The 25701-nt window shown below is 45.9% G+C and overlaps 1 protein-coding gene across 3 annotated transcripts in view; it reads left to right on the forward strand.

Moving 5' to 3' along the window:
* The window catches only part of LOC135916070 (uncharacterized), a 38883-nt gene extending 13425 nt beyond the window's left edge, over positions 1-25458 (forward strand). Inside the window, exons 2-5 of one of the 3 annotated variants that reach the window (XM_065449307.1) lie at positions 59-125; positions 1504-1545; positions 10340-10498; positions 22956-25336. In XM_065449307.1, the coding sequence (XP_065305379.1) occupies positions 86-125; positions 1504-1545; positions 10340-10498; positions 22956-23278 (564 nt within the window). In that variant the 5' untranslated portion in view covers positions 59-85 and the 3' untranslated portion in view covers positions 23279-25336. The other 2 variants (XM_065449308.1, XM_065449306.1) reach the window with 2 other exon arrangements.
* The last annotated feature ends 243 nt before the right edge of the window (positions 25459-25701 follow it).

The following is a 25701-nucleotide window of genomic DNA, read 5'->3' on the forward strand; positions in this document are numbered from 1 at the left end:
CGTGTGTTCTCATTGCCATATACTCAATGACCGAAGTTAGTCCGATGGTTGGTTTCAGACTCTCTTACCTCACCACAGCGGCCCGATGCGCTTCCCTATCGACCATCGGCTACCCAGTAATCCAGGTAGGCAGGAAAATGGTTAGACAGAAACATTCATACGTACACACATTGCCCTCCGAAAGTGCGTGAATTACCTTAGTGAGGTTAACGTATTAAATAACCTCAAGCATCTCCAGTGTTTGACAAAGCTAGGCCCGCTTCATACAAAGTCAATCTCCGAATGTATATTGATACATACGCCACACGCGCACTTCAAGGTGGTGCCGCCAAAGGACACAGTTTGTCTAGAGATGACGCACGAGAGTGAATCAAGGCTGTATACACTCCTTACAAGTAAAACGTTTATGGCACTGCTACAAAAATGTATCGGTACATAGTTTCAATGCTAATAAACATAGCTTTCTAACTAAGGTGTGTCGCAACATTGCTCGAATGCTATTCGCATTGCCATTGACAGTCATAGAGAGATGAGTTCCGCCGTTTGTTTTTTATTCAGCTCTCTCGAAACAACAAAAAGGCGGATGCTGCAATCTTTCTTAGTTTTCACAAGAACGGGTGCCAGCCACTATTTATTAATCCTTTCGATTATGGCTGCCTTGAAGCGTTTCAGCTCGTTACCGGCAAGATGTAGTAGCGGCATTGATAACTCATAGAAATCGATAGAAACCGATGCTTGTTGGGCAGCTGCAGGATTGAAGAAAATAGTAAAATAGCTAGTAGCACTAGGTGACAGAGCTCAGCCTCCGACAACGTTTCTCTTTGCATCAAATGACCTATTCTCCCTAATCGTATTATTACGCTATGTAACATGGGCTGTGTTTAGTGCACCTTTTATTGGTCTCGCACAGATCGAAAGATATGGTAATTTGGCAACATAAATGGGCTTTCCAATAAAGCACTGCTGCCTACTTTTCAGTAAGTGCTTTGCGTGTGTCAGCATTTTTTAAACATTTATTTATTCAATACTGCCAGCCGCCATTGGTAGCCAAGGCAGGAGTGGGTACATGACGTCTAGATATTAATGGTTCACCAACAAAACAACAGTAACAACTGCAACAGAGAACCGCATAGCCACACAGTAAGGTTACTCCGAAGCAAATCAGGAACAAGCAAAATAAGACGCAAACGCGTTAGACTCAAATCCGAAAATAAAGCATAAAAACAGAGCACACAAAGTTCTTGGCTAGTACTGACTGATGAAAAAAATGAATCGGGTGATGATAAGGTGGCCACATCATAGGGCAACTTTTTCCAGTCTGCTATCGTTCTTAGAAAGAAGGACAGCTTGTATGGGTCGGTTCTGCGCTGAGGCATTATAATTGTTTTGTCATGTTTGTGCCGAGTTTTTCTGGTTCTGTTGTACTGCATGTAATAAGCTTGGTGGTACCATGAAATTGTGTTGAAATATTCCATTCTAAATCCCTGCTAAACTTTATTGCAGTTGTCGCCATGGTCATTGCAAAGCAAAGAAGACCTCTCGAGAGTAAGTAACAAGATATGTGGTATTTTTTACTTCCGTACAGGAGGGTGTCCCGATTCTTTATGTATAAAATGGGCAGATTTTTATACAGGAATTCGACGAAATAGTTGCATGCGATGTTCATTTTTACTAAGATAAAATATTGATCTTTCTTTTTGCCTAATAGGTGCGCAGTGCACTAAGGTGTCTGCCTAAACCAGTAACCTTTGCTTTCGTTGCGCCACGAATTGTACACATAATGCCTCTTGCAAGGAAAAAGTACTTCATATAGCACATTGTCGGCGCCAGCAATGACGGCAGAGGCTTATTAGATACTCTGCGGATTGCTGCAAACTTACACTCATACTGGCTGTGTCAAGTTCAATGATACCATTTTCATTATTATTCTCAGTATATTTTTGCTGAGTTACGATATATTTGTGGCTTGTACAACTCCTAATTATGGTTCCGGAGAAAAAAAAATGTCGGTAGTTATTACAAGGCTGCGTCCACATCTAGTTAATGAGTTTGCTATTTTTCTTTCACGAACAAGACAGATATATTTATCCACAGATGCACGACCAATTTATAAACAGCTGATAAACACATAAACTATAAAAATATGATTTCAGAAACAGCTAACATCTTCTAATTGGAGTGGGTTGCACACTTTAACCATGGCGAGTGTGTGATGGTGCAGGTAAAAAAATGTTCCTCTGTAATAATTATCGATATAACTGTGCGCCTATACTCCTGTACCCATGGATACATTGAAAACGAGCTTTGTATGCAATCATTTGCTCAGCCTAGGTCACAAAGCGTTGTCATCATAATCAAAAATCCCGTTGAAAGGGGAAGTCGAATGTAAACAACCCTAGTTAACATATCTGCATCTCTCCTATCCACCAAGATAGTGGATCGTGCAAAGAACATTCAAATTATCTTCATTTTGAATGGGGGCTGACTGTTGCTTGTTTATGTATGAACCTGAGCGAAAACAAAACAACAGGGCGCTCCCGAAACTAGTACATTGGACTTATGTCCCCTTATTCGATTCCCAATTAGACCTCCTGCACGAGAAAAAAAATGTTTGTGTTCGTAAGAGGCCTTATTGACTGTTGACTGAGAGCAGCCAATGTGGCTGTCAAGTAGCAGCAAAAGGCCGAGCATGAGCGGCGAATCACGTACCTAGCGCTGGCGATAATTGATTCCCCAGCGTTCATCAACTTCACTGCAATTTTCGCTGTGAACCAAAATGAGCGGCCCTGGTGACCTACGAGTTCACTATGATGAGCGGGTCGTAGCACGTCTTCAGGAGCTGCAGATGGACATCTATTCCGGAGTGCGCAAATGCGGAGATGGCATTACTTGTTCATTGACGTAATTCACAGAAGATATGCGCTCGATGGTGCGGTAAGGGCATCTGTACTTATGCAGTAGTTCCGAAGAGAGACCAGCTGTATTGGCCTGAACTGACAGCAGCATAAGCGAGGCAGCACGTGCACGTCAGTGTTCTCGGTGCAGCTGCTCTTCTGGTGCTCCTGGTCGGATGAAGTTAAGGCCCATGCGAATTCACGACTCTCCTCAGCATGTCTCGCGGTGGCATAAACAGGTACACCCTGGGATGCGTCAGACAGGTACGGGAGCATTGTGTCGATAGTCTACGACGAATGACAGCCATACAAAAAGAAAAATGGCCAAATGTCAGTGGCACTCTGCATCGCGGTGGTATATACGTAGGTAAGAAAGGGTAGAATCAGGTCACAATTTGTGTAGTGAGAGGCGACGTACATTGCAAGCATGTCGCCAAGCGTACGGTTAAAGCGTTTAGTGAGCCAGTTGACTTGAGGCTGAGACGTTGTAGTTGTGCGATGAGCTACATGGCATTTATCAAGAATGGCTTCGACTACTTTAGACAAAGAGGCGCCCCCACGATCAATGAGCAGTTCCTATGGTGGACCGTGGTGGAGGATATAACTGCGAACGATGAACGACACACTGTCGCGAGCTGCAGCTGCCGGTAGGGCGACGGTTTCAACCTGTCGCGAGAGGGTTTAAAGTGCGACGGTGGTTCACCGGTTGCCTACAGTTGTTAGGGGAAGTGCCCCATGCAAATCAACTCCGACACGCCCAAATGACCGCGCAGGGCAAGGCAGAGGCAGTACAGCAGTTGGAAACCGGGAGAGGCAGATATGCGGTGTGGCCAATCGGGGCAAGCTCGATCAAACCTTTGAACCTAGCTTTGCATCTCGCACCAGTAGTACCACTGTCAAAGTGGTAAGTGTTGAAAACTTGAAAGTGTCCATCACCCGGATTAGCATGGATGGATGAGTAAATATCGGAACGCAGGTTCCGAGGTCTTACCAATAACCACTGGCGACCGTTTCAGTACTAATTACGTCAGTAAAGGCGGTGATCGGCACCGGTAAAATGGCGAGCTTGACGAAGCAGCGTGCGTGTTGTCAGCTGTGTTGATTGATCAGGAGAGAAAGTCTATAAAGGAGGCAATACAGTGGTCCTTGCGCTGCTCGAAAAGCGATGGTTCTAATGTCAGTTGAATAAATGGTAAACTGAAACGCTGAGGAACAGTAAATCTTCTCGAGCAAGGCCGAGCATTACAGGACGCCTGCGTTGAATCCTGGCGTCCATTTCTTTGCACAACGCGGATGTCAAAGTCTTGTAGCCAAAGTGCGCACCGAGCAGGCCGGCTTGAGGGATATTTAAATGATGAGGGCCAACAGAGTCCATGATGGTCTTTTACGATATGTAATGCGTGCACATACAAATAAGGACGAGATTTGCAAAGGGCCCCGACGATTAAACATTCTCTCTCCGTCCCGATGTAGTTGGTCTCGGCATTTGTAAGTGTTCGACTTGTGAATGCAATGACGTATTCACCGAAAGATGGGTTGCGCTGCGCAAGAACAGCGCCGAGGTCGACATTGCTGGCGTCTGTGTACACTTCCGTAGGGGATGTTGGCTCCTAATGACGCTTACTTAGGAGTGAAGTAAGAAAGTGGGGCACAGTCATGAAAGCGCCCTCGCATTTCGATTACCATACTGAGAGAGTGCCATTGCTTCCGACCAGTCAAGCCTGTCATAATCTGATAGCCGGAAAATTTAGAATGAACTGTCTGAATGAACCTCGGAAATTACGTAGTTACTTATAGCCATCGGTTCGGGGGATACAGCGATTGCGCGAAGTTTGGTCGGATTGTGGAGGACACCGTCTTTGGATACAGCATGACCGAGCATTGTAAGCTGTCTTGCTGCGAAGCATTACTTTTTACAGTTCAGCTGTAGGTGACGAATAAATTGAGGACGACACATCGAGCTATGGAAAGGAGATTGATGGGTATAACGTTAGGGTATCAGAAAAGACCAGATTGGGTAAGGGAACGAACGCGAGTTAATGATATCTTAGTTGAAATCAAGAAAAAGAATTGTGCATAGCCAGGACATGTAAAGAGGAGGGAAGATGACCGATGGTAATTAAGGTTTACGTACTAGATTCAAGGAAAGGGAAGCGTAGCAGGGGGCGGCAGAAAGTTAGGTCGGCGGATGAGATTAAGAAGTATACAGGGACAACATGGCCACATCTAGTACATGACCAGGGTAGTTGGAGAAGTATGGGAGATGCCTTTGCACTGCAGTGGGCGTAACCAGGCTGGTGGGGATGATGATTATAGGCAGGCATTCGTTAAGTATTTCAGGCCAGATATTAGCCGCCGAAGGTGCCTGGGGAAGTCCCGATCAAAAGACAACACCATCGAAATAGCACAAGTATGTGTGCTACTTCACGTAAGGCAAAATTGTGTCCATCGCGCGCTCATAGGTTGCGGGTGCATTACAAACTACAAAAGACATTACGCCATATTATTATAGGCCATCAGGGGCAATAAAAGCCGTCCTCCACCGGCTGCCTTATGTCACTGGCATTTGTCAATATCGCGAGCAGAAATCTAATGAAGTGAAGAATTCCGCGCCTCATAGACAGTCAGTGGCGTCATTTATGCGTGGTAGGGGAGTGATTTGCGAGTTATTTTATTACGTCTTCAGTAATCTACACAGAAGAGAAAAAAGCCCTTCGTATTCGTAAAAAATGTCAACAGGAGACGCCCACGGACAATATAAAGGTCCAATCTCCTGGCGGCAAAGCTTGTCGTCGATATCCTTGTTGATTGCACGACGCTCTCAAGCAGATACGCGATGCCGGCGTTGTCGTATTGACAGGATAGTGGCAGTGTCTATGGTATGGTTAAATTGGACTTGTGGCCCGAAGTGTTCGCTTCACATCAAAAGAACGAAATTTCTTTAAGACCCATACAAGGCTACGGAACGCTGAACCGGTGTAAGGTCCTGTGATGGAGGGACAAAACACATTTGTGGACAGTGCTGCAGTCGTAGATAAAACACCCAGGGTAGGGTGGCTTGTAGAGGCTGCGTCATTCGTTAGGGCAATGACTTGCTTACAGTGAATGGCTTCCACATTGCACAAGCATTCTCCTCAAAGCAGTGTCATAGGATACAGAAGCGGGCTCTAAACAAAAGATTGCTGCTACCTTGCGTAATGTTAACAGCAGCGAAATGTAGCACAACAACTTCCCGTTTAAGGAAAAGGTCAGATTGAGAAAACAGTGTGCCTGCATAGGAGAAGCTGCTGCAGCGTACGGGCAAAAGCACGAAGCGTTGTGGCGATTCTTCATATCATCCTTCACCAGCAGCTTACAGGGAATAGGTGGAATGTCGGTTAAGTTCACATATACCTTAGGTGATTGTTCAACTTCAACACTTGCACGATAAACGACGGCATTATGGCGCAAGAGAGAGCTCCAACTGATGCTAACATCATGAGAGCACGAAGATATAAAATAAACTCAATCGCATACCGTACGTCCTGAATGACCACACGCGCTTTGCACGCCGCGAGAGGGTGAATGCACTGAGCCCTTGCTGCGCGGACGGAGAGCCGCGAAAATGGCCTCATAGCTTCGGAAGTGTTCGACAGAGTGTTGAGTCCATAAGAGAGACGGTCACTCCAGGGTTCACGAGAGCAAATGCACGTACACCTTCAAGACAAATTTCTATAACATTTGAAGCACGATGGTGAGGATTTTTGTAGTTCAATGGTTCCGCACGCCTTGCCTCGCGGACTCGGACAACCAGTTTTCCGCTTCTCATGCCAAAGAAAAAGATTGCATCGCCGATAGTGAGCGGTGACGCAAAGAAGGCGAACGGCGAGTAACGGGCATCGGTTGCACAGCTGATAGTGCCAAAGAGTAGTCGTAAGAGCTGCAAATTGTCTTTTGCATGCCACCGTCACGGTATGTCGTGGGCGATGCGACACCAGTTCATTGAGCGCGTCGATAAGGGCGGGCAATGTGACCGGGCAATGTGGCAAAGCATATTGGCCAATCCTCTGACGTACGCTACAAGCTTGCAATGGCAGGGCCTGTCTAGGTCATAGGACACGGTGTACGGGCATGTGGTAAAACAACGGGATGCAGCTTGTGGGCGGGACCTAGGTACAGCGTCGGCGTAACAGACGGGTGAATCTGCAGCTTTAGGGAAAGGTGGAGGCCTGGTGACCGCTTCAGCATTAGTAAGGCGCGTCACTGCAGGAATTTGGTGGTGATGCAGAGACAAGACCTGGGCAATTTCTTGCACAATCCTGAACCACAGGCGCCTTTATCTTTGCGAGAATTATTGACTTATGCGAAATGACAGCCAATCGAGCGAGACGCTAGTCATGCAATGAAGGTCAACGAGTCAATAATCGCTCCCTTCACACCTTCTCGTAACTTTGCTACAGAGTAATTGTTTCTGCCACAGTGCACGGAATCGTCGCCAGCAGCACATTGAGAATGTCCTCTACTCCCTTCATAATATTTTTTATTCGGTCTGACTCAGACACCGTCACGTCAACTCCCTTTCACTAGTATAGAACGTCTTCAATGTTGCTCGTCATTGATTCACCCAGCTGCTGAGTTTGTTGACGCAAATGCTGCTTTGCTGGCAGCTGGAGATTTGCAAGTGTGCAAAGCATCTAAACAAAATACGTCTTAAATGCTGACCACATCTGTAAATCTCTGTAATTGTTCTTGTATCAGAAGCCAGGCACACCGACGAGATAGAAAAGAACGTTGCTCAGTTTTGCGGAATGCCCACTTTAATGTGCGCGCTTGCTCTTCATACAACGAGAGCCAACCCTCCACGTCGTTGTCATGCGTGCCGCTGAAAACAGCAGGGTCCCATTGGTGGAGCACACCGGATAACATTGCCGATATAGGAGGAGGCGCCAGCGGGGACGCGTCGTAGAGCGGGCTACACAGTAGTGTGCGCAATTGTAGCTCCAGCGTGGTCGTGTTAGAAATTCCCAGCATCTTCTGTCACTTATGATGAGGTTATTGGCTGCGGACTGAGAGAGCTTAACTAGGCGGTGAAGCTGCAGCAAGTGTCTCTGCAATTGCTGACTCACTATGACTAGCGCTGGTGATGATAATTAGCCAGCATTCGTGGTCATCCCTACAGTGTGCCTGTAAATATATATATTTGTATGATGCCTGCAAGCATGCTTTTCGAGCCATTGCGCTAGTCAGGAAAAGAAAAGTAAAGAAATAAGAATGCGCTAAATGTAATAGGCTGTTTCCTATTGGTAACAATTGATGTCATGCCAATAATGCCGATATCATTTGAGTCTCAACTTAACTCCATTGCTGTATTCTGCGTACACTGTCGCCACAATGAGAGATATATAAGTGTTCGTCGAGAATCTTCCACTGGAAGCCAGCATGTTAGAAGGCTGGTGCAGGGCGTTGTCGGTAAAGCCGCTGGAACAACCTTGAAGTTGCATCTATAACACTCCCGCCATTCACAACCACCACGCAGGAGCCAAATCCAAGCTTATAAGACAGCAGTAGTCAGTCTGTCAAGAAATAGATTGCAAGCTTGAGGGATTAATATGCAGAGGTGAGAACGTAAAGCTTTTACATCTTAAGAAGTAGAAGATTCACCGCCTTAAAAGAAAGCGAATATTACGCCAAGAAATTATTAGACGATTGACGTATAATATCAAGGCAATCATAGACAGCCGAGACAGATACCTTCCTTCATTTCAAAACAATAAATAACGCTGGCATAATCAAGCTTAATTCCACTCGAAGGCACAACACATCACTTGCGCGCTCACGGCACAATTATGCGAGTGCGAATTACAGCTTCTTTGGCCTTGCTCCTTTTAAGCCGAATTGCGGCTCTAAATGCGAAATTAAACCATTGGTGTACTTTGGTGTACCTTTCTTGGACCGACATGATCTTATCTGCCGGTACAGGGCACGGCACAGGGCTGCACGGCACAGGGCTGTTGTGAATTATGGAAGAAGGCGGTTGTGCTTCACATATTCCAAAGCGTACGAGCAACAATGTGTGACTCGTTTTCTATGAAGCAAGTGACGTCTGCACCCATCCAAATCCACAAGGAAATGCAGTCCACGGAACGGGAAAGGTGTCAGCATTTCAGAAGTTTGAATGTGGTGTTGTTGTGAGTTCGCAAAAGGCTGTGAAGGTTTACATGACAATAAGCGTTCCGCGAGGCCGCGCGCGTCGCTCACTGATGATAGGGTATCTCAAATTTAATGCTGCGATGCCCCAAATTGGTGGATCAGTGTGGGCACTGTGTGTAAAATTAGTGTAAGTATAATTGTTCTTATATTTGTTATTACATGTATGTACTTTTGTTGACCAATAAAAATTGGTGCAAATAATTTTTCGTTCGCCCTCGTATATCTTGGTGTACCAGGAAGATGGCTCGAGCGACATCTTTTGTATTGCTTATGCTAGAGGGGAGCGTTTACGACAAGAGGAACATCCACCCATTACTAGGAATTCGATGGTAGTCCCTTTTATTAAAACTCTGCAAAACGCCCTGCACAGGCATATATATCAAGCTTGCCGCATTCTATGTACAAATATGCAACAGAGACAGGTGCGCATAGCTTGGACACAGCACACCATTCAAATAGTGATGTCAAGCTAATAAAAGAGTGAACACAGCGAGAGAAAAGCGTGCTGTTACCGACATAGTAGCGCAGAAGCACAGGGACTGCAAAAGGAGCGGACTCTACAAAAGTGAGTGTTTATTGCGCGATACCATATATATATATATATATATATATATATATATATATATATATATATATATCATCGCCAAATAGAATGGAGAAGGGCGACACGAACAAATCAACCCAGTAAGTTTGAAGTTACACAGGCCGCTCACGCGCCAAAGACAAGAATTTTTGCCCGCTAAGGAAATTAACCGGCAACCAACACAATTCCTGTTATTAATCTCTGCCGCTTTTACTATTTATGTGGTGATCTAGTTGGGGTTTATAGCCAGTGAATGAGCGTGATGAAGCATACGCTTGAATCTGAAGTGTGCACAGCTGAAATTTTGAAGCTAACCTATATTCCTGCCAAGGAAGCGGAAAGCGACAACATTTCGCAAATCATAACAGCCTTCGTCTTCAATCTCCAGCACAGCTTATGTGGATTTATTTCGTAGTAAACTGACAAAATGGTTAAAGCGACGTTGCTCGTTCTTTGTTTTCGAAGACGCCGTGCGCGGGCATAACTTGGGCAAGAGAATATATATTTTGTTTGCGTTACTTTTTCTGCTTGCATTTCTGTTTCAGCAGCATCCCTACCACGTGTTGTTGCTTAGTGTTTTGACAAATGTTTCTGGTTTATATATTGTTTGCTCTTTCACCGTTTTTTTTCTAAAAAGTTGTCTATATTTACAAAAAATTTCATGTCTATCCAGAGGCAGTTCAAGACCAGAATGGCGGTGATTACGACCATTACGAAGACAGCAATAGCGGAGAAAATACTGAGGGAAATGGTCAGTCGGCACAACCTAAACTGAAGCGTCCTCAAAGCGGCAGCGGTGGTGATTATGATAAAATTCCAGATGATGCAACAGGTAACAAATTCCAACTGACAATTGAACGTTTAACAAATGAATGCACAACATTTATAAATCTGACGCGATTTATAAACCATTCAGATGCGATTTGATGTCCCCTTGCATGGTGAAACACTCGAACACTATCTTGAGGAAACGTATACAGACTACATTCCACATCCTACTCAAAATGTATTTAACTATTGTTATCACAATTTTCACCTATATTCGTCCTTAAAAAGCGTGATGTGACTCGATTCTACGACGTTAACGGCTATAGTTTGCAAAGACTCAAGCACGCAGGAACCCTACGTGAAGAATAACGGCTAGATAAAGTAGTATTTTCTCAATATATTAACTTCGTAATAGCTCTAGCAGGCATCAAATTGCTGTAAAGAGACACTCGGGGTCTGAAGTTCACTGGTTCTTCGTCCCGAAAAATGGCCTGCTCCCGAAACGTTATGGTTACAAGCACAATGACACACGTGTATGATAGTGCTGGTGTAAACAGAGCCAACGTCTACGTATTACGTGTGGGATACTCTTACCAATTGATTGCATGGAGCTATAGCCAATATCTCCCCATGCCATGGTAGTGGCAGCAGAAGAATGTTTTTTTCCATAGAAGGCGTCACGTACTACGTAAACTTGGGAGCAGGTAGCCAGCCAATAACCCCCCGTGTGCAGCCTTAATGAATCATAGCTCCTTGATTCGTGGCCTTCCTTAATAAATAAATGATAAAAAGGGTACCGAGAGGCGCTTCGCTTTCCATGGTTCATTGATCTCGGTTGCCGTAAGCTACCTATGCTCATTCTAGGAATTTCATCTCTATAAGCACATACTGAGTTACAGCACAATAAGCTTCCGATCGCACTATCATGTTTACTAACCTTGCACGTCTCAAAGCATTCGCTCGCGTCGTCTAAAAGATTACTGAGTGATGCAAGATATGATACGTAAGTACTGTCATCGCAACAAAGATACATAGGAAGAAAACACCTACTTTCATAAATATACCTTCACAAACATTCTACGCCTACGTTTACATTGGTAGGCACAATATAGCTAACTGTGAACACAAGACACTACGAAGAACTACCATAGTTGCTGTATCTACAGCTGTCCAGCATTCCAGCCTTGCTGTTTAAGAAATTACTGAAAAATCACACCTCTAAATCCTCATTCCGAGAAATCTTCGTAATCAGGAGCACAATTATGTTTAGAATGCAAGCCTTTTGAACCTTTGCATACCTACATTCACAAAAATTCATCAACATCATTATAAAGAACAGCCTATATCTTATGGCTAACTCGCGAAATTTGCGTGACGATGATTGCATGATGAACACACATAGTTGTTCATTCTTCAATGGATACTCTAGTGTAGAACATGTCCAGATTTTTCTCTCTGGCCAGAGCACCATCGCCTTGACTGGCGGCAGAAAGATAATTTGTCGTAACCGAATATGTGATTTCTATGAACATTGCTTTCGGAGCCACTTGGAGCAAAGGCACCAGAAAAGTGATAGCCGCGCATTATCAGTGCTATCCTTATGCGTGGGCTGCCCTGAACGGGGGACAAGAACATTTTTGTGTTCATATGTTCATTTCAAACGGCATTCAATTGGACTGCATATTTGTTTTCTAGATTGTGCAGCCAACGTTGAAGTGGCTGAAGCTGACAATACAGCCCCCAAGCGAAGGAGTGCAAGCTAAACACCAACTAAGCCTTGGTGGCAATATCAGTTCAGCTTTCAAGCAAAACTACCATGTATTCTTTAGTACGTATAAGAAGGCTGGGCATAGGTCCACTATCTTTCGGTCAGCAAACACGATTTACTTGGCCCATTCAGTCAGGATTGTATTTCCTCCACATACAATGATCGAATATATATATATATATATATATATATATATATATATATATATATATATATGATCATGAGAAGCCAACACAAAATGACATCAGTGACAGCGTAGGCGAAATAACTTGTGGTTCATATTCACAATATGTGGGCAATGCTTTTGAAAATTTAGCTACAGCGCCACCATTTTCTCAGCCACTTCCTGAGGTATTTTGCACTTTTTTACTAAACTAACCCTGGGAGTGTTAGCCAGTGCCACCACTCACGGCAAATACACACACACACACACACACACACACACACACACACACACACACACACACGCACACACACACACACACACATCTATCTATCTATCTATCTATCTATCTATCTATCTATCTATCTATCTATCTATCTATCTATCTATCTATCTATCTATATATATATATATATATATATATATATATATATATATATATATATATATATATATAAACACACACGAGTTCCTAGGCTAGTCAGACATACTTTGTCCATAAGAGTGAGAGCTACAAGTCTAGTTTATAGCAAATGAATAACTCTTTTTTTTTACTGCCTCAGCGGCAGTGATCTGCTTGACGAATTTTGACGCAGTCACATTTTACTGCATGCCCAGTTTTATTTTTTTAGCTAAGAAAACCACACTAAATAAAATACATTGATCATACAATTTTAAAAGTCAATCGAGGCAATATCACGACTGAGCGCGTCTCACTGCGCGTCAGACGGCAACATGCCGTAAAGAAGTTTGGGGGGAATTTTGAATGATAGGTAGCCGTGCCAGATCCTGAGCTGAGACACAGCCGCACATTCTGGCCAGGTAGAACGCACTGTATCAGTAGCTGCCGCAACTGGCAAAGACGTTCGGTTTTCAACTTTCTCGGGCTTGCATTCCCGGGGTGTGTGGGTCTGATATAATAGACATACTTTAGCCTTTATAGCCTTTATAACCTTTACCCTTTATAGTGCTACCAGGTCGCTCTGTTTCAATATTGCTTGGAGTCACAATAAACATTGGATGATAACTATTTCTAGGCACGTGGGACATTGAAGATTAAAAGAAAGACGGGTGTGCATTAATACCTGACTATCTTCCCATTTGTCATTTGAAGGAATGCTTCTAAGGCATCATTAAAAATGTTAGTAATACATCATTGGGAATTATTCTTCTGAGGCTCGCATTATTACCCGCAAAGAATGTCCACCTCGTCTCTGAATTCGTGTGCGAAAATCTATGTTTGCGGCTCTTGTAGTGTCGGCTCTTGTGTATTAAGAAACTCCCTACCCCCACACACGCGCGCACACACGTACGCATATATATTGTATCGTCTCGATGATGACCTTTCTCATGACATGAAAAGATAGTACACAGTCCGTTTTTATATCAGTTTTGAAAGGTAGTAAACCAGTGCGAGATAAAAAGGCACAGAGAGATAGAGACGAGTTTTGTATGTCAATAGCCATTGAAGTGTTGTGTAGGAAGGGCTCACTTGAAGGAGCACGGAATTTTAGGTTCAGCTAAACAGACCAACGCAGCCTGAGAAGCCCTTCCAGGTAAAACCGCTAGCAGGATCAATGCACGCGGTTCCTTTTGTTGTCTGCTAGGGTGGACGGCGCGTGCCGCCAAGGCGCCCATGAAGGTATGATGACCGTACGCTGCTTGCAGTATGCGCCGTGGTGCGGTTCTTCATTTTGATTTCATCTTAACGGACTACATTATTGTAGTGAAAAAAAGGGTTGGGATAGAGCGGGGAAGTTACGGAGCGACACGCCTACATAACTGAAATTGGTTCAAGCATGCGCGCGATCGGAAAGCAGGTACGGATTACTCCAATTGACTTGTACGTAGAAAATAAATAAATGAAGAGAAAAAAAGAAGAGAAAACGATTAAAGAGAAAAATGTGTACAAAACGTGAACATTAATAATAATAAATAGGTAATCACTAATTCACCATAAAATACGATCACCAGGAGCATTTGCTTGTGCATGCTGGCCGAGCACAATATGCACAGCACGGACAAAAGGTGGAGCCTCACAGTGTGGTTTATATTCATAAACCTGCAAGATTCAAAAATTTACATGGTACAGTAGTTCATCGTAGCAAAATAATTCACTGACAATTACGATAGCACCTAATGCAAAATTTTAGCGCAGGTTTTTGCGATATATTGGCTGGCACTGACAATCTGTGTGGTGCGGCGGGCTGGAAACGGAGCCAACTCTGACGCGACTGCCTCGCTAATCGGCAGACCGCGAGAGGTATCGTGTGGGTGACGGGTACGTGCGATTTATACCAGCTGGCGCATACAGACCTCAACTCATGCAACGCTTAGTTTTTATCTATAGTATCGGTGGTGCTATCGCTGAACAGACGACGCGCACTTCTCTGGCGCCATCTCGTAGCCATCGTCGCCACGTAGCCCGCCTTGAGTAGCACAACACTTTTCTTCTCAAGCTTTCGCCATATCCTCTTCCTCCGCTTTCCGGCTCGTGGTTGAGCTGCACCCCTATCCTCCTCTTTCCTCCTTGCACTCTGTGCAGTACATAGTCTTTTATCATCCGCTGCGAACCGCATGCGCTGTTTCATCTTTTGCTCTGCTCGTTCACTCGGTTACAAGGGACGCCGATGCTCCTCCTAGGAACGGGTGCCTAAAAGCAGCTCTCTAATAAAACATACCCAGGGAAGTGAATTTCTATGGAAAAAGAAAGTAGAACGTCGGCAATTATATAGATTCGGGTGCATTTGCCTTCTAGGAACCCTAATGCTGAGAGCTCCTCGTAGTGCTCATTTGTGGCATTTTATTTATTTGAAATTTGTAGATGAAATAGTATTCGCTTTGTTCGGGTTGGCTCATAGTGCGACAATTTCTTTCCAGTTATATCACTTTTGTACTGTCACTGTCACATGTGTGACCATTTGATGAGCTATGTTTAGGAAGCGCAAGTCGGGGAGCTATTAACATGCGAACGACGAGTGTTGAACCAAACTCTAAAGGGGGTGTTTGTCTGCCCTCTGTAATGGAACTTCCTTGCTTCGCATCCCTAATGCAGGACGATATTGAACGAGACTCAATCAATTTCCTTTTGATTAGGTGTGTGTACTGGTAACTGTGTGTTCTTTGCAAGCAAAGTTCCTTTCATGTGTAATAGAAACGGTTCGTGGGCCCAAGTGCTCAACACAGACTGACGAAGGCCTGGCGACCCGCCATTGTATTTATCTACCGTATAATAGGGTGCGTATTACAGTTACCAGCACACAATACACATGAATACTTATAACACTTATAAACACTTAAAGATGTCTTCGCGGCGCGTCGCTAATCCTTCGTGGCTACACTCACTAGACGCACTAGTGTTCGTTGATTTCAGGAGTCCGTTGCCACTCCGCCGGCGACTCGCTCATACACAGTACCACTTCGAGGTTTCACGGTAGATTGAACGGCGGCGGCTGTGCTGGCAGACGAAGCTACCGTGGCTGGGCAGCCGCGGCAGCTCCCGTAACTTGACTGGCCCGTTGGCGGCGTGCTCCGCTGGCTCCGGCCCACGGCAAGGGCCGTCAGCACGGCCGGCTGCCATGCGAGCTGTAGCACTCTGTGGTTGCGGCGTCGATCCAGCCTCAGGCGGGATCGCAAGCACGGCCAACAAGGCCGACCGACTGCCGCCGGGCCCGATGATACCCGGACAACTGCCCGAGCACACCATTAGCCGCTCATGTGTGGGCTGACCCGGCTGTATCCGTAGACAGGCAGGCGCCAAAGCGGACTGGTAGCCGTTTGATCAACACCACTGGAGCAGGTTCCGCCGGGTCCTCACGGTCCAAGCTCTTTCCGCCCACCCGTCCGCAATCGAGTCCCAACATACGAACTCCTCATTTGCCGCGCCACCGCGCAGACTCCTTTACTCTCGTCGCCCACTCGTTCCAAGCAATGGCTTCGCTCGTCATGCATGCCTTTGCGTACCCCACATCTACTTTTCCTACAATTGCGATATCCCATGCAGGCTTTCTTTGTGTTTAATATTGCGTGATGTAATCCATGATACGTTTTAGCCGCAGATACGTTACGGGTATAAAAATTAAATTTTATGCCGTCGCTGGCTGTCTTCAGTTAAATTAAAATATGTCTTCACTAGTTTAATTATGTTTGGAGCACTGTTTTTGAAGATTAACACCCGGTTTCTGTTACCCGACTAATCTGCGTTCTTAGGCTCGTTAGTAGTTCGTGACGATTGTGATTTGCGTTTTTGACTAATGTGTCCGAACGGAACGAAAACAAAAACGAATAACCAAACAAAACAATATTATTGACCGTAAGAAAAACATGACAGAAAGGTTATTTATTTTTTCGTTATTCTGGAGTGGAACCGAGATATTTTTCATCGGTTTGCGTTTCAGGAGGCAAGTTGTAAATCCAAAACAACCGGCGTCAGACAACGTCAGAATTATCGCGCACCGCAGGTGTCCACCTAAACGCTAGCTTCACGCAGGGAAAGTGCGAGTGATAGCCGACCCTGCGCTCGTCTAATCTAAGGCTGCTGCTCGCTAAGCTAGGAGATAGGCATCGTAGCGACACCCAATGCTTGCGTGCTGAAGAGCTTTTCCTTTCTTTTTCTACGCGTACAGCACTTTGTTACCGAAGTTCTTAAAAAATTATGGGGTTTTAAGGGTCAAAACCCCTTTCTGATTATGAGGCATGCCGTAGTGGAGGACTCCGGAAATTTAGACTACCGAGGGTTCTTTAACGTGCACCTAAATCTAAGTACACAGGTGTTTCAGCATTTCGCCCCCATCGAAATGCGGCCGCTGTGGCCGGGATTCGATCCCGCAACCTCGTGCTCAGAGGCCCAACACCATAGGCACTGAGCAACCACGGCGGGTGCTGACGTTGTATCGTTCATTTATGTTGGTGCAAATCTGTTTTATCGGAACAGCCGTTTAGTAATTCGGCGAGTACACTCGATGACGTGATGTTTCTCAGATCATGCTCAGTGCCTTGACTCATGGCACTGCGCATGATCGCAGTCCTTATAATTCACATATTGGGAAATAATAAATATTATGTTTTGTTTACTTTGCTTCGAACATTTTGCTTGCCAACAAAACCCGTTATGAATCATTACGAATCTTTTTTTTTCGCTCAGGAGCGATACCGAAACGGAACTTTTTTTCAAAGAAAAAAAACTAAATCCAGAAGTAAAACATTTCGTTCCAACATGCTGGATTTGGTGAATACGCCATCAATAATACAAGACGGGTAGCGCTGACCAAGAAATACATCACGCAAGTGCGTAGCGTATTGAGCGTCCGTACCAAAGCCGTTTTTATGCGAAGCATACTAGCCGCACAACCACGCTCTTCCTTGCTGCGCCGCGCGCGGCCGCGTAGCTACCATATGACGTCATAACAGCTGCAAAAGCGGAGGCTCAACTCGTGCGCTCGCTCGCGGCTGCGTTGCTACATAGCCGGGTCTCAGCTCGTGCGCTCGCCTGCATGAGTTGTTGCTTCGTCTAGCCGAACCAAATATAGCCAAGCAAGAGCAGTTCACCAGGTTAAACAGTAGTTCAACAACTAAAATAAAGGCTAGTATCCTTCGCATCCTGGGCTTAACCTTAGCTAAGCCACAGCCATTTTTTTTACCCTGTGGGCTTTAGAATACAAAATACCCCCCTCACAGCTTCACCAGTTACAGTTTTTAAAGTGCAAACACTGCTTTCGATCCGTCGGCTTTACGTGTAGCAGGCACCCTTTATTCTACGGCGCATATCGGGCAAGGTTATTTTCACATGATACTATCTATGAGTAAAGGAATTTTTTTTGATGTGCTTTGTTAACATTCAATATGAAATTGGTAACTTCATATTTTGTTTTTCTTTCCAAATAATGAAGATATTGTTACGTAGGAAGACGCAGACGACAAGCTATGTACAAATATATTTACAAGGAAAATACGCTGCGCTTGGCCAAGAGGCAACAGCCCGCGCTAGCTTCTAAATCGTCGTCGTCGTCTTCACGCTGCTGGCCTTTCGTGATCGCACATATTGTGCCGTAACACTACCCCCGGCTGCAAAAGCGCCGTCCCGGAGCGACTAAAGATCGGACTCGGAAGCAGTGTAGTAGGCCTTGAGCCTACTGACGTGTACGACATCACTAGATGCCACAGGAGAGGACGAGCTTGAGCCCACAGGAGCAATTTCGTAAGTCACAGGCGTCACCTGGCGCAGCACGCGGTAGGGCCCTGTGTATCGCGAAAGAAGCTTCTCGGAAAGTCCGATGTGACGAGAGAGCGACCACAGGAGCACGAGCGCACCAGGTGAAAACTGTACGTCACGATGGCGGGCGTTGTACTGACACTGCTGAGTGGTCTGTGAGGCTGTAAGTCGAGCACGGGCAAGCTGGCGTGCATGGTCGGCGAGGGCGATGGCGTCGCGCGCATACTCGCTTGTTGAGACCGCAGCAGGAGGAAGTGCCGTGTCTAGGGGCAAGGTAGGTTCGCGACCGTACTGTAGATAAAAGGGAGAAAATCCGGCGGTGTCGTGCCGGGAAGAATTGTACGCAAATGTTACGTAAGGAAGGGCAATGTCCCAGTCGTGGTGGTCCTTGGAAACGTACTTCGCCAGCATATCGGTGAGAGTACGGTTTAACCGCTCTGTCAGGGCATTGGTTTGAGGATGGTATGAAGTAGTCAGTTTGTGTTGAATGGAGCAGGAATGCACAATGTCAGCGATAACTTTCGAGAGGAAGTTTCGACCACGGTCAGTAAGCAGCTGTCGCGGGGCGCCATGAAGCAAGATAATGTCACGCAAGAGAAAGTCCGCGACGTCAGTGGCGGAGCTGGTAGGGAGAGCCCGAGTGATAGCGTATCGGGTGGCGTAATCAGTCGCGACGGCTACCCATTTGTTCCCAGAGGATGACGTGGGAAAGGGACCGAGCAGGTCTAATCCAACACGAAAGAACGGTTCCACAGGGACGGTGATCGGCTGGAGATGACCGGCAGGTAGCACCTGAGGTGTCTTCCGACGCTGGCAGGGATCACAGGCAGCAACATAGCGTCGAACGGAGCGAGCGAGACCAGGCCAATAGAAGCGGCGGCGGACGCGGTCGTACGTGCGGGTTACCCCAAGATGTCCTGCAGTGGGTGCGTCATGAATTTCAAAGAGCACAGAGCATTTGGTGGAGGTGGACGTTCCCTGTACCTCGTCACGGAGCTTCGCAGTGGACGGTACGTGGAGCCTACCTTCATGGCTCCCGGCGACGCCAACCCGACTCCACCGGCTCCGACACCAGCTGCCACTTCGACGACCTACATCACCCTCTCCGCTCCCCGTGATCCTGGCGTATTCTCGGCAAAAGATGGGGAAGACGTCGAGGACTGGATCAGCCTTTACGAACACGTCAGCCGCAATAACCGGTGGGACCCAACTATCATGTTTGCCAACGTCGTCTTTTACCTCGGTGGCACACCTCGAGTTTGGTATCGGACGCACGAAGATGAGCTGACCAGTTGGGATTCGCTTAAGCAAAAGCTTCTAGACTTGTTCGGCAACCCCTACGGTCACGAACTTGCCGCGCAGAAGGCGCTTTCCGGTCGTGTGCAGACGTCAACGGAGCCCTACGTCACGTACATTCAGGACGTCTTGGCTCTGTGCCGCAAAGTTGACACCCACATGACTGAGTCAGACAAGGTTTCCCACATCCTCAAAGGCATTGCCGATGACGCCTTCAACTTGCTCGTTTGCAACAACGTAGCCACGGTGGATGCTGTTATAAAAGAGTGCCGCCGCCTGGAACTAGCCAAAAGCCGACGTATTGACCAGCAGTTTGCCCGTCTGCCCAACAACCCAGCGACATCTTCCTGTGCCGACGCTCCTCGTCCCAACAACACTGCCGATGTTACCAGGATCGTCCGGCGTGAGATCGAGGCCGCCTATCCGGCTGCCTTCGACTCCAGTCCCACCACCACATCTGCAGTCACGGTCTCACTGATCCAGGCAGTTGTCCGTCAGGAGTTTGAAAACATGGGTCTTCACACCATCTGCTCGGCCCATCGCCCTGATACCCGCCCGGCTTCTTCGATTTCGCCCCGTCCCGCATCTTCTTACCCAGCACCTCCACCAAATATGTTACGTAGGAAGACGCAGACGACAAGCTATGTACAAATATATTTACAAGGAAAATACGCTGCGCTTGGCCAAGAGGCAACAGCCCGCGCTAGCTTCTAAATCGTCGTCGTCGTCTTCACGCTGCTGGCCTTTCGTGATCGCACATATTGTGCCGTAGCAATATAATCTGGGTGCCACTTGTAGATACATGGTCTGGTATCGTAAGCTGACTAGAAACTGGACTCTATTTAGTGCGTGAACATGTTAGCGTAGTTCGGTGCAGTTCTTTTGCTTATCTGTGCCTCTCGTTTAAAAGTAATGCAGACTGTTAATTACGAAACTAATTAATCCTAGACTAAGTCTCCTTTAAATTCCATATACATTTTGGGTTGGATATGCCCTAGTGCTATGTTTGCTATGTGATTCTGCGAGGGCCCTCATCACGATCATGTAGCATTCGCGTAAAGTAAATTATTGCACAATGGGACATGAAAGGCCCCATTTGGAATCGTTAGAAAGAAACGAGGAACAGCGCTGAACCATGGAACGTGCCTCAGACAGCCGAAGCACTGACCTCAGTGACTTGCCATTGTTTAGCGCTTTTACCCGTTTTCTTTAGACATGTACCAACCAGCCCAAGTAAGCATGATATTGGAATTGCGTCTGTCATATACCGAAGAAAGTGATTTGTGTCGTGCAAGTAGGATTCATGTGTAGGTTGTGTATTTTTATTAGGGAATCAAGGTAAGTGGATGTGGGTTCTCTCAGTGCTCCTGTACCTATGTTGGACTGGCCAGGGTTTCCTTCCTGTGTACTAAGGAAAACGTATAGAAATGTCCTGACGTCAGATCTATACCATGTTGAATGAGCTGCAGAGCTTCTCATCGATCGCGCTCTCCTGTTAGAGCTCTTGCGAGGCCTTGTAGTATATTCCGAATCAAGGTGTTTGCGAAATTGCTTATTGTTTGCAAAAGAGTACGCATTTGGGCGGGTTGGTTCATGATTACGAGCAATAAAAACAGCGCTAAACGACGGGACGAGTGAAGGGACACAGACAACGGCGCTGACTAACAACGAAAGTGTGTTTATTCCGTCAGTCAGCATATATATGCTCCGCCGCTATCTGAAACCACGGAATCTACAGGATAGGGCATGCGCAGGGGGAATGCAATTAATGTGATAAGAAGGCAATCTCCTTTGGAAGGAGAGAAATGGACGGGAGGCTTACACATGCATCACCACTAACGTGAATGTGGAAGGCTTCGGATATAAGGCGTGCGCGGTCATCACGATATTTTGACAGATAGGTTACACCTTCGAAGGATGGCTTGCAACCGCATTCATTGCAATGTAGTAACAACTGACTATCTTTTGCCCGTTTTTGAAATTTGTTGAAGTGCTCGCGCATGCGGTCGTTGATGCAACGCCCCGTTTGGCCGATATAAAAACGCTTGCATGAAAGAGGGATCTTGTAAACCACACAGTCACAACAGTCAGCAACAAACCTCTGTCTGTGCTGTTTTTTACAACTTTTTTTGTTTAGTTGTCTGTTCTCTTACTGAACGTAGTCCACTTGGTTTAGAACTACAATAGGCCCGCCTTTATTTACCGGCTCGGCAACTACATCGTTGCGTTTGCCTTGTGCGAAAAGCAAATAGCTTTTTTTTTGTTGTTGTAAGCTTAGACATACTTCGTTTGTGAAGCATTTCACGCGTCTATGATGTCTTATTGGCTTGCGTCTATTTACATAACTAAGATTTTATGCCTGTGTCGATCTTCGGCTCATTGTCATCTCATGATGCCGCGTAATGCTGGCTTATCTTTCTTAGGCTTGCTGAATAAATATTCGTCGAGGCCTAAAGTTCGTGCGAAGTCGATCACGTCTCTTAAAAGAGTGAATTCTCTCTGCTATCTATTGTTAGGGCAGAATGTGGGCCCCGCGAAACAATAGACAGTTATTCCCTGCGAAGTGACAGGTTCGAGAGGATGTTGACGTTTTGATCGCTCCCCTTGGGTGCAAGGTAGACAATGGAGGCTTCTGAAATTCATCACATTAGAATGGTCACGTATTTTCCATGTTGGCTACCTCGAAACTCTTTCGTTGCGGGATGGTATCTCAGCAAAATGTATGGCTTTTACTTTTTTTTTACTTTCCTGTCTTCCCTACCGAGATAAGAGGGGGAAAATATACCTTGCCCGCTGTTCCTGCAGAGTAACACAGGTAAATGTATTTTCGCAAACGTTGGATGGTTACTTAGTTAGCTCAGAAATGACATCTTTAGTTCGCCCGTATGATCCACACCACCAATAATAAGAGTCGTCGTAAAGTAGCCGAGTTTTTGTTAGATCTCGTCATCCTCAGATTTCCCCTAATTCTAGAGCACCGCTGTGAAAGCTGCAGAGTAGCTCCAGTAGCTGTGTCTAGAAGAAGAAGAAACAATGTTGAAGAATGGTCCGCAAGGCTTTTTGTTTTCTTGTGATGGCCTCAGGTGCCGGCTCGAAGTCCTTGTACTCGGGCACCATCTTCGGCTTGCCGGATGGCCCGGAGCTGGCCTGCCAACCTGAACTTTTGAGAGCCGCTTCCGAGCGGCGGCGACAGCGACGGAGAAAGTCCCCGGTGGCGCCCGCAGCCGGGGCGGCGTCGGGAAGAAGTGGGCTCGAGACTTCCTGTACTCTGGCAACGGTCGCGATTATGGACGCGTCGCGAACGGCGGTGGTTTCAGCACTGGTGTGGCCGGCACATTCCCAGAGCATGTGCCACAGCGTTGATCTCTTTGATCTCTGTCCGCAAGCTTTACAAGAATCTGTTTGATATAAACCTGGTTATCAGTGATGTAAGACGGTGGGGTTAGGGTAGGTGTGTGCCTGGAGCAAGCGTAAAGTTACGGCCTCATTCCTGTTTAATTTATCATGCGGTGGCGGGATTGTGCGTCTTTCGAGTCTGTAGTGTTGGGTGAGGTCTCTGAACGTGGTTAGGAGATTGCCCCACACCCACTTTGATTCTTGTTACTGCATGTCTGTCGTAGTGTCCCGATCCGGCACGTCCGATGCTCCACTCTCGATGGAGGAGGCGGCGGGCACATAATTTGTGGCGGTTCGTCCTGTGAGACCTCGAACCGTGGCGTTGGTTGCCTCGTTACTCGCGAGCGAGACTTTGGTGTGTGCCGGGGTCTAGAGGAGGAAAACCGTAGAATTTTGGGGTCGTGAGGGCGATGACGAGTGGCCGTCGTCACAAATTGAGAGTATGCGGGTGGCTTCCCGCTAGACGCTAACGCGCGCGAAGCCGTGGATTGCCGCCTGCGAGTCGCTGACCACGATCGCAGCGTTTGGCACCGCCACTAATTTTCAGTTACCTGTGGCTAACAACAAATACATAATAGAATTTTCAACGAGAAATTTCTATATTAAGAGCACTTAACCAAAAAGTAAGTCGACATGCACCAATGTAGAAAATCGGCCTTTAGCTTCGGGCGCACTTATATTTCATTAAGCGTTCATATGATTCTCAATACGAGTGTGAATTAGCGTGATAATTTTTATTCGATCACGACCATTGCGCGTACTGGAACTCATGCACCTATGGTAATGGAGACCATTTATTCTCACTAAAAACGATTACACTACCTCGTGAAAATCTCATTTGTAACTTCTTGAAATTAATTGTCTGCCATGATATCCTCGAGAATTGTTGCCTCCACTGCCACATTTCAGATGCTGGAACCGACAACAGAGTAGCATCAGAGAAATCTATTATGTTCACGATTGTGGTATCGGCTGTTAAAATGTGCTGCTAGTTACCACAGTAATAATGGTGAGAGTGACGAATCTCTGAAAAGCTCCAGTTTAAAAAAACAATTCTTAAGACCGTCTTTTCACTATGCTAGCGCTTCTTTCCAGACGATGTTTATCCATAACTCGAGACTCATATCCGAGTCGGAATGTGCGCAAGCAAGCCCGCTTACTTGGCATTACCCTAAAGACCATAATCATTGCTATGGATGCTTATGAGACGTTTCAGTTAGGTATTCAACACCTCCCATCAAGGTTCAGATTGTTGTAGTTTGCGTGCAATAGACGTTCAGTGTACTGTAAAAATACTGTTATTTTACCTTCGAAAGATGTTTTCTGCATGTCTCTGTTGGATCCTTGTTACAATGTAACAAATGTGATGCAGAATAAAAAAAACGAAGCTAGCAAGATCTGTGGCACTCTGAAGGCACGCCGCGCGATGGTACCTGTGCGACCCTCGTGCTCCGTCGTTGCGCATACACCGACACATTGTGTACGTTGGTCACCTCACGCATAGTGACCTCACCACCTCACCATAGTCACTATATATATATAATCTGATGCTGCCCAGATGATCGTAGCACGGCCAAAACGTACGCAAATAGTCGTGTCTTTTTGTGTGCTCCTTTTCAAACTACACGCATACCGAAACATCAAAGCATCAAACTTGCCGAGGGCATATTCCATACTTTAGGCGGTATTTTGGAAAGCGAGGTTCTTTTGTTTTCATTTTTGGGCTAAGCGCCAGCCTTCTCCTGACCTACGCGTCCTTTTTAACATCTGAATTTACTTCATTCTCAGACCACTTAACAAAGTAATTAGAAGAACTCCATGGAAAATTACATAAGAGCCCTTAGTTTGAACGCTCATATGCTTTGTGTGCCCCTGTTTTTTTCTGCTAATCTTCCATTCGTTAGCTTTTGAAATAATCACACGAAATCTTTCGCTGCCTAGTAAATGCTCATTGCCATAGGGGAAGGAAAGAAATTAATTAGGCGAGGTAGTATAGGCACTCTGAAATGATACTATTGTTCGAAAATATTCATAGAATGTAGAAGTGTTTGGCAGTTTGTGCGTTTTTTTTTCTTTTGCAGAGGAGTGAGAGGTGAACGGAAACAGAGGATGCGCTGCTACTTCGTAATGCCATGTCGCAATCAACTATCTTTCCTATTGAATAAAAATAAAAGAATAGCATTGACCTTCCTTGTTGTTCACATAGTAGTCAAGTTCAATGCCTCATAATATCTCGACTATCATTTCAGGTAGCGAATTGTACTATTTCATTAAAAGAATAGCACAAACTCGGAAGTATGCGTTACTGGCACACCCACTGGTGGTCTCAATAACCCACAGTCACTAATATTGTGTGCTCCAGTAAAACCTTGAAGAGCAAAGCCTGCGAGAGTGACGCTTAAAACCTGTGTTGCCCTCTCAGCCATATGCCCG

The sequence above is a fragment of the Dermacentor albipictus genome, chromosome 7, assembly GCF_038994185.2.
Source record: "Dermacentor albipictus isolate Rhodes 1998 colony chromosome 7, USDA_Dalb.pri_finalv2, whole genome shotgun sequence".
Classification (NCBI taxonomy): domain Eukaryota; kingdom Metazoa; phylum Arthropoda; class Arachnida; order Ixodida; family Ixodidae; genus Dermacentor; species Dermacentor albipictus.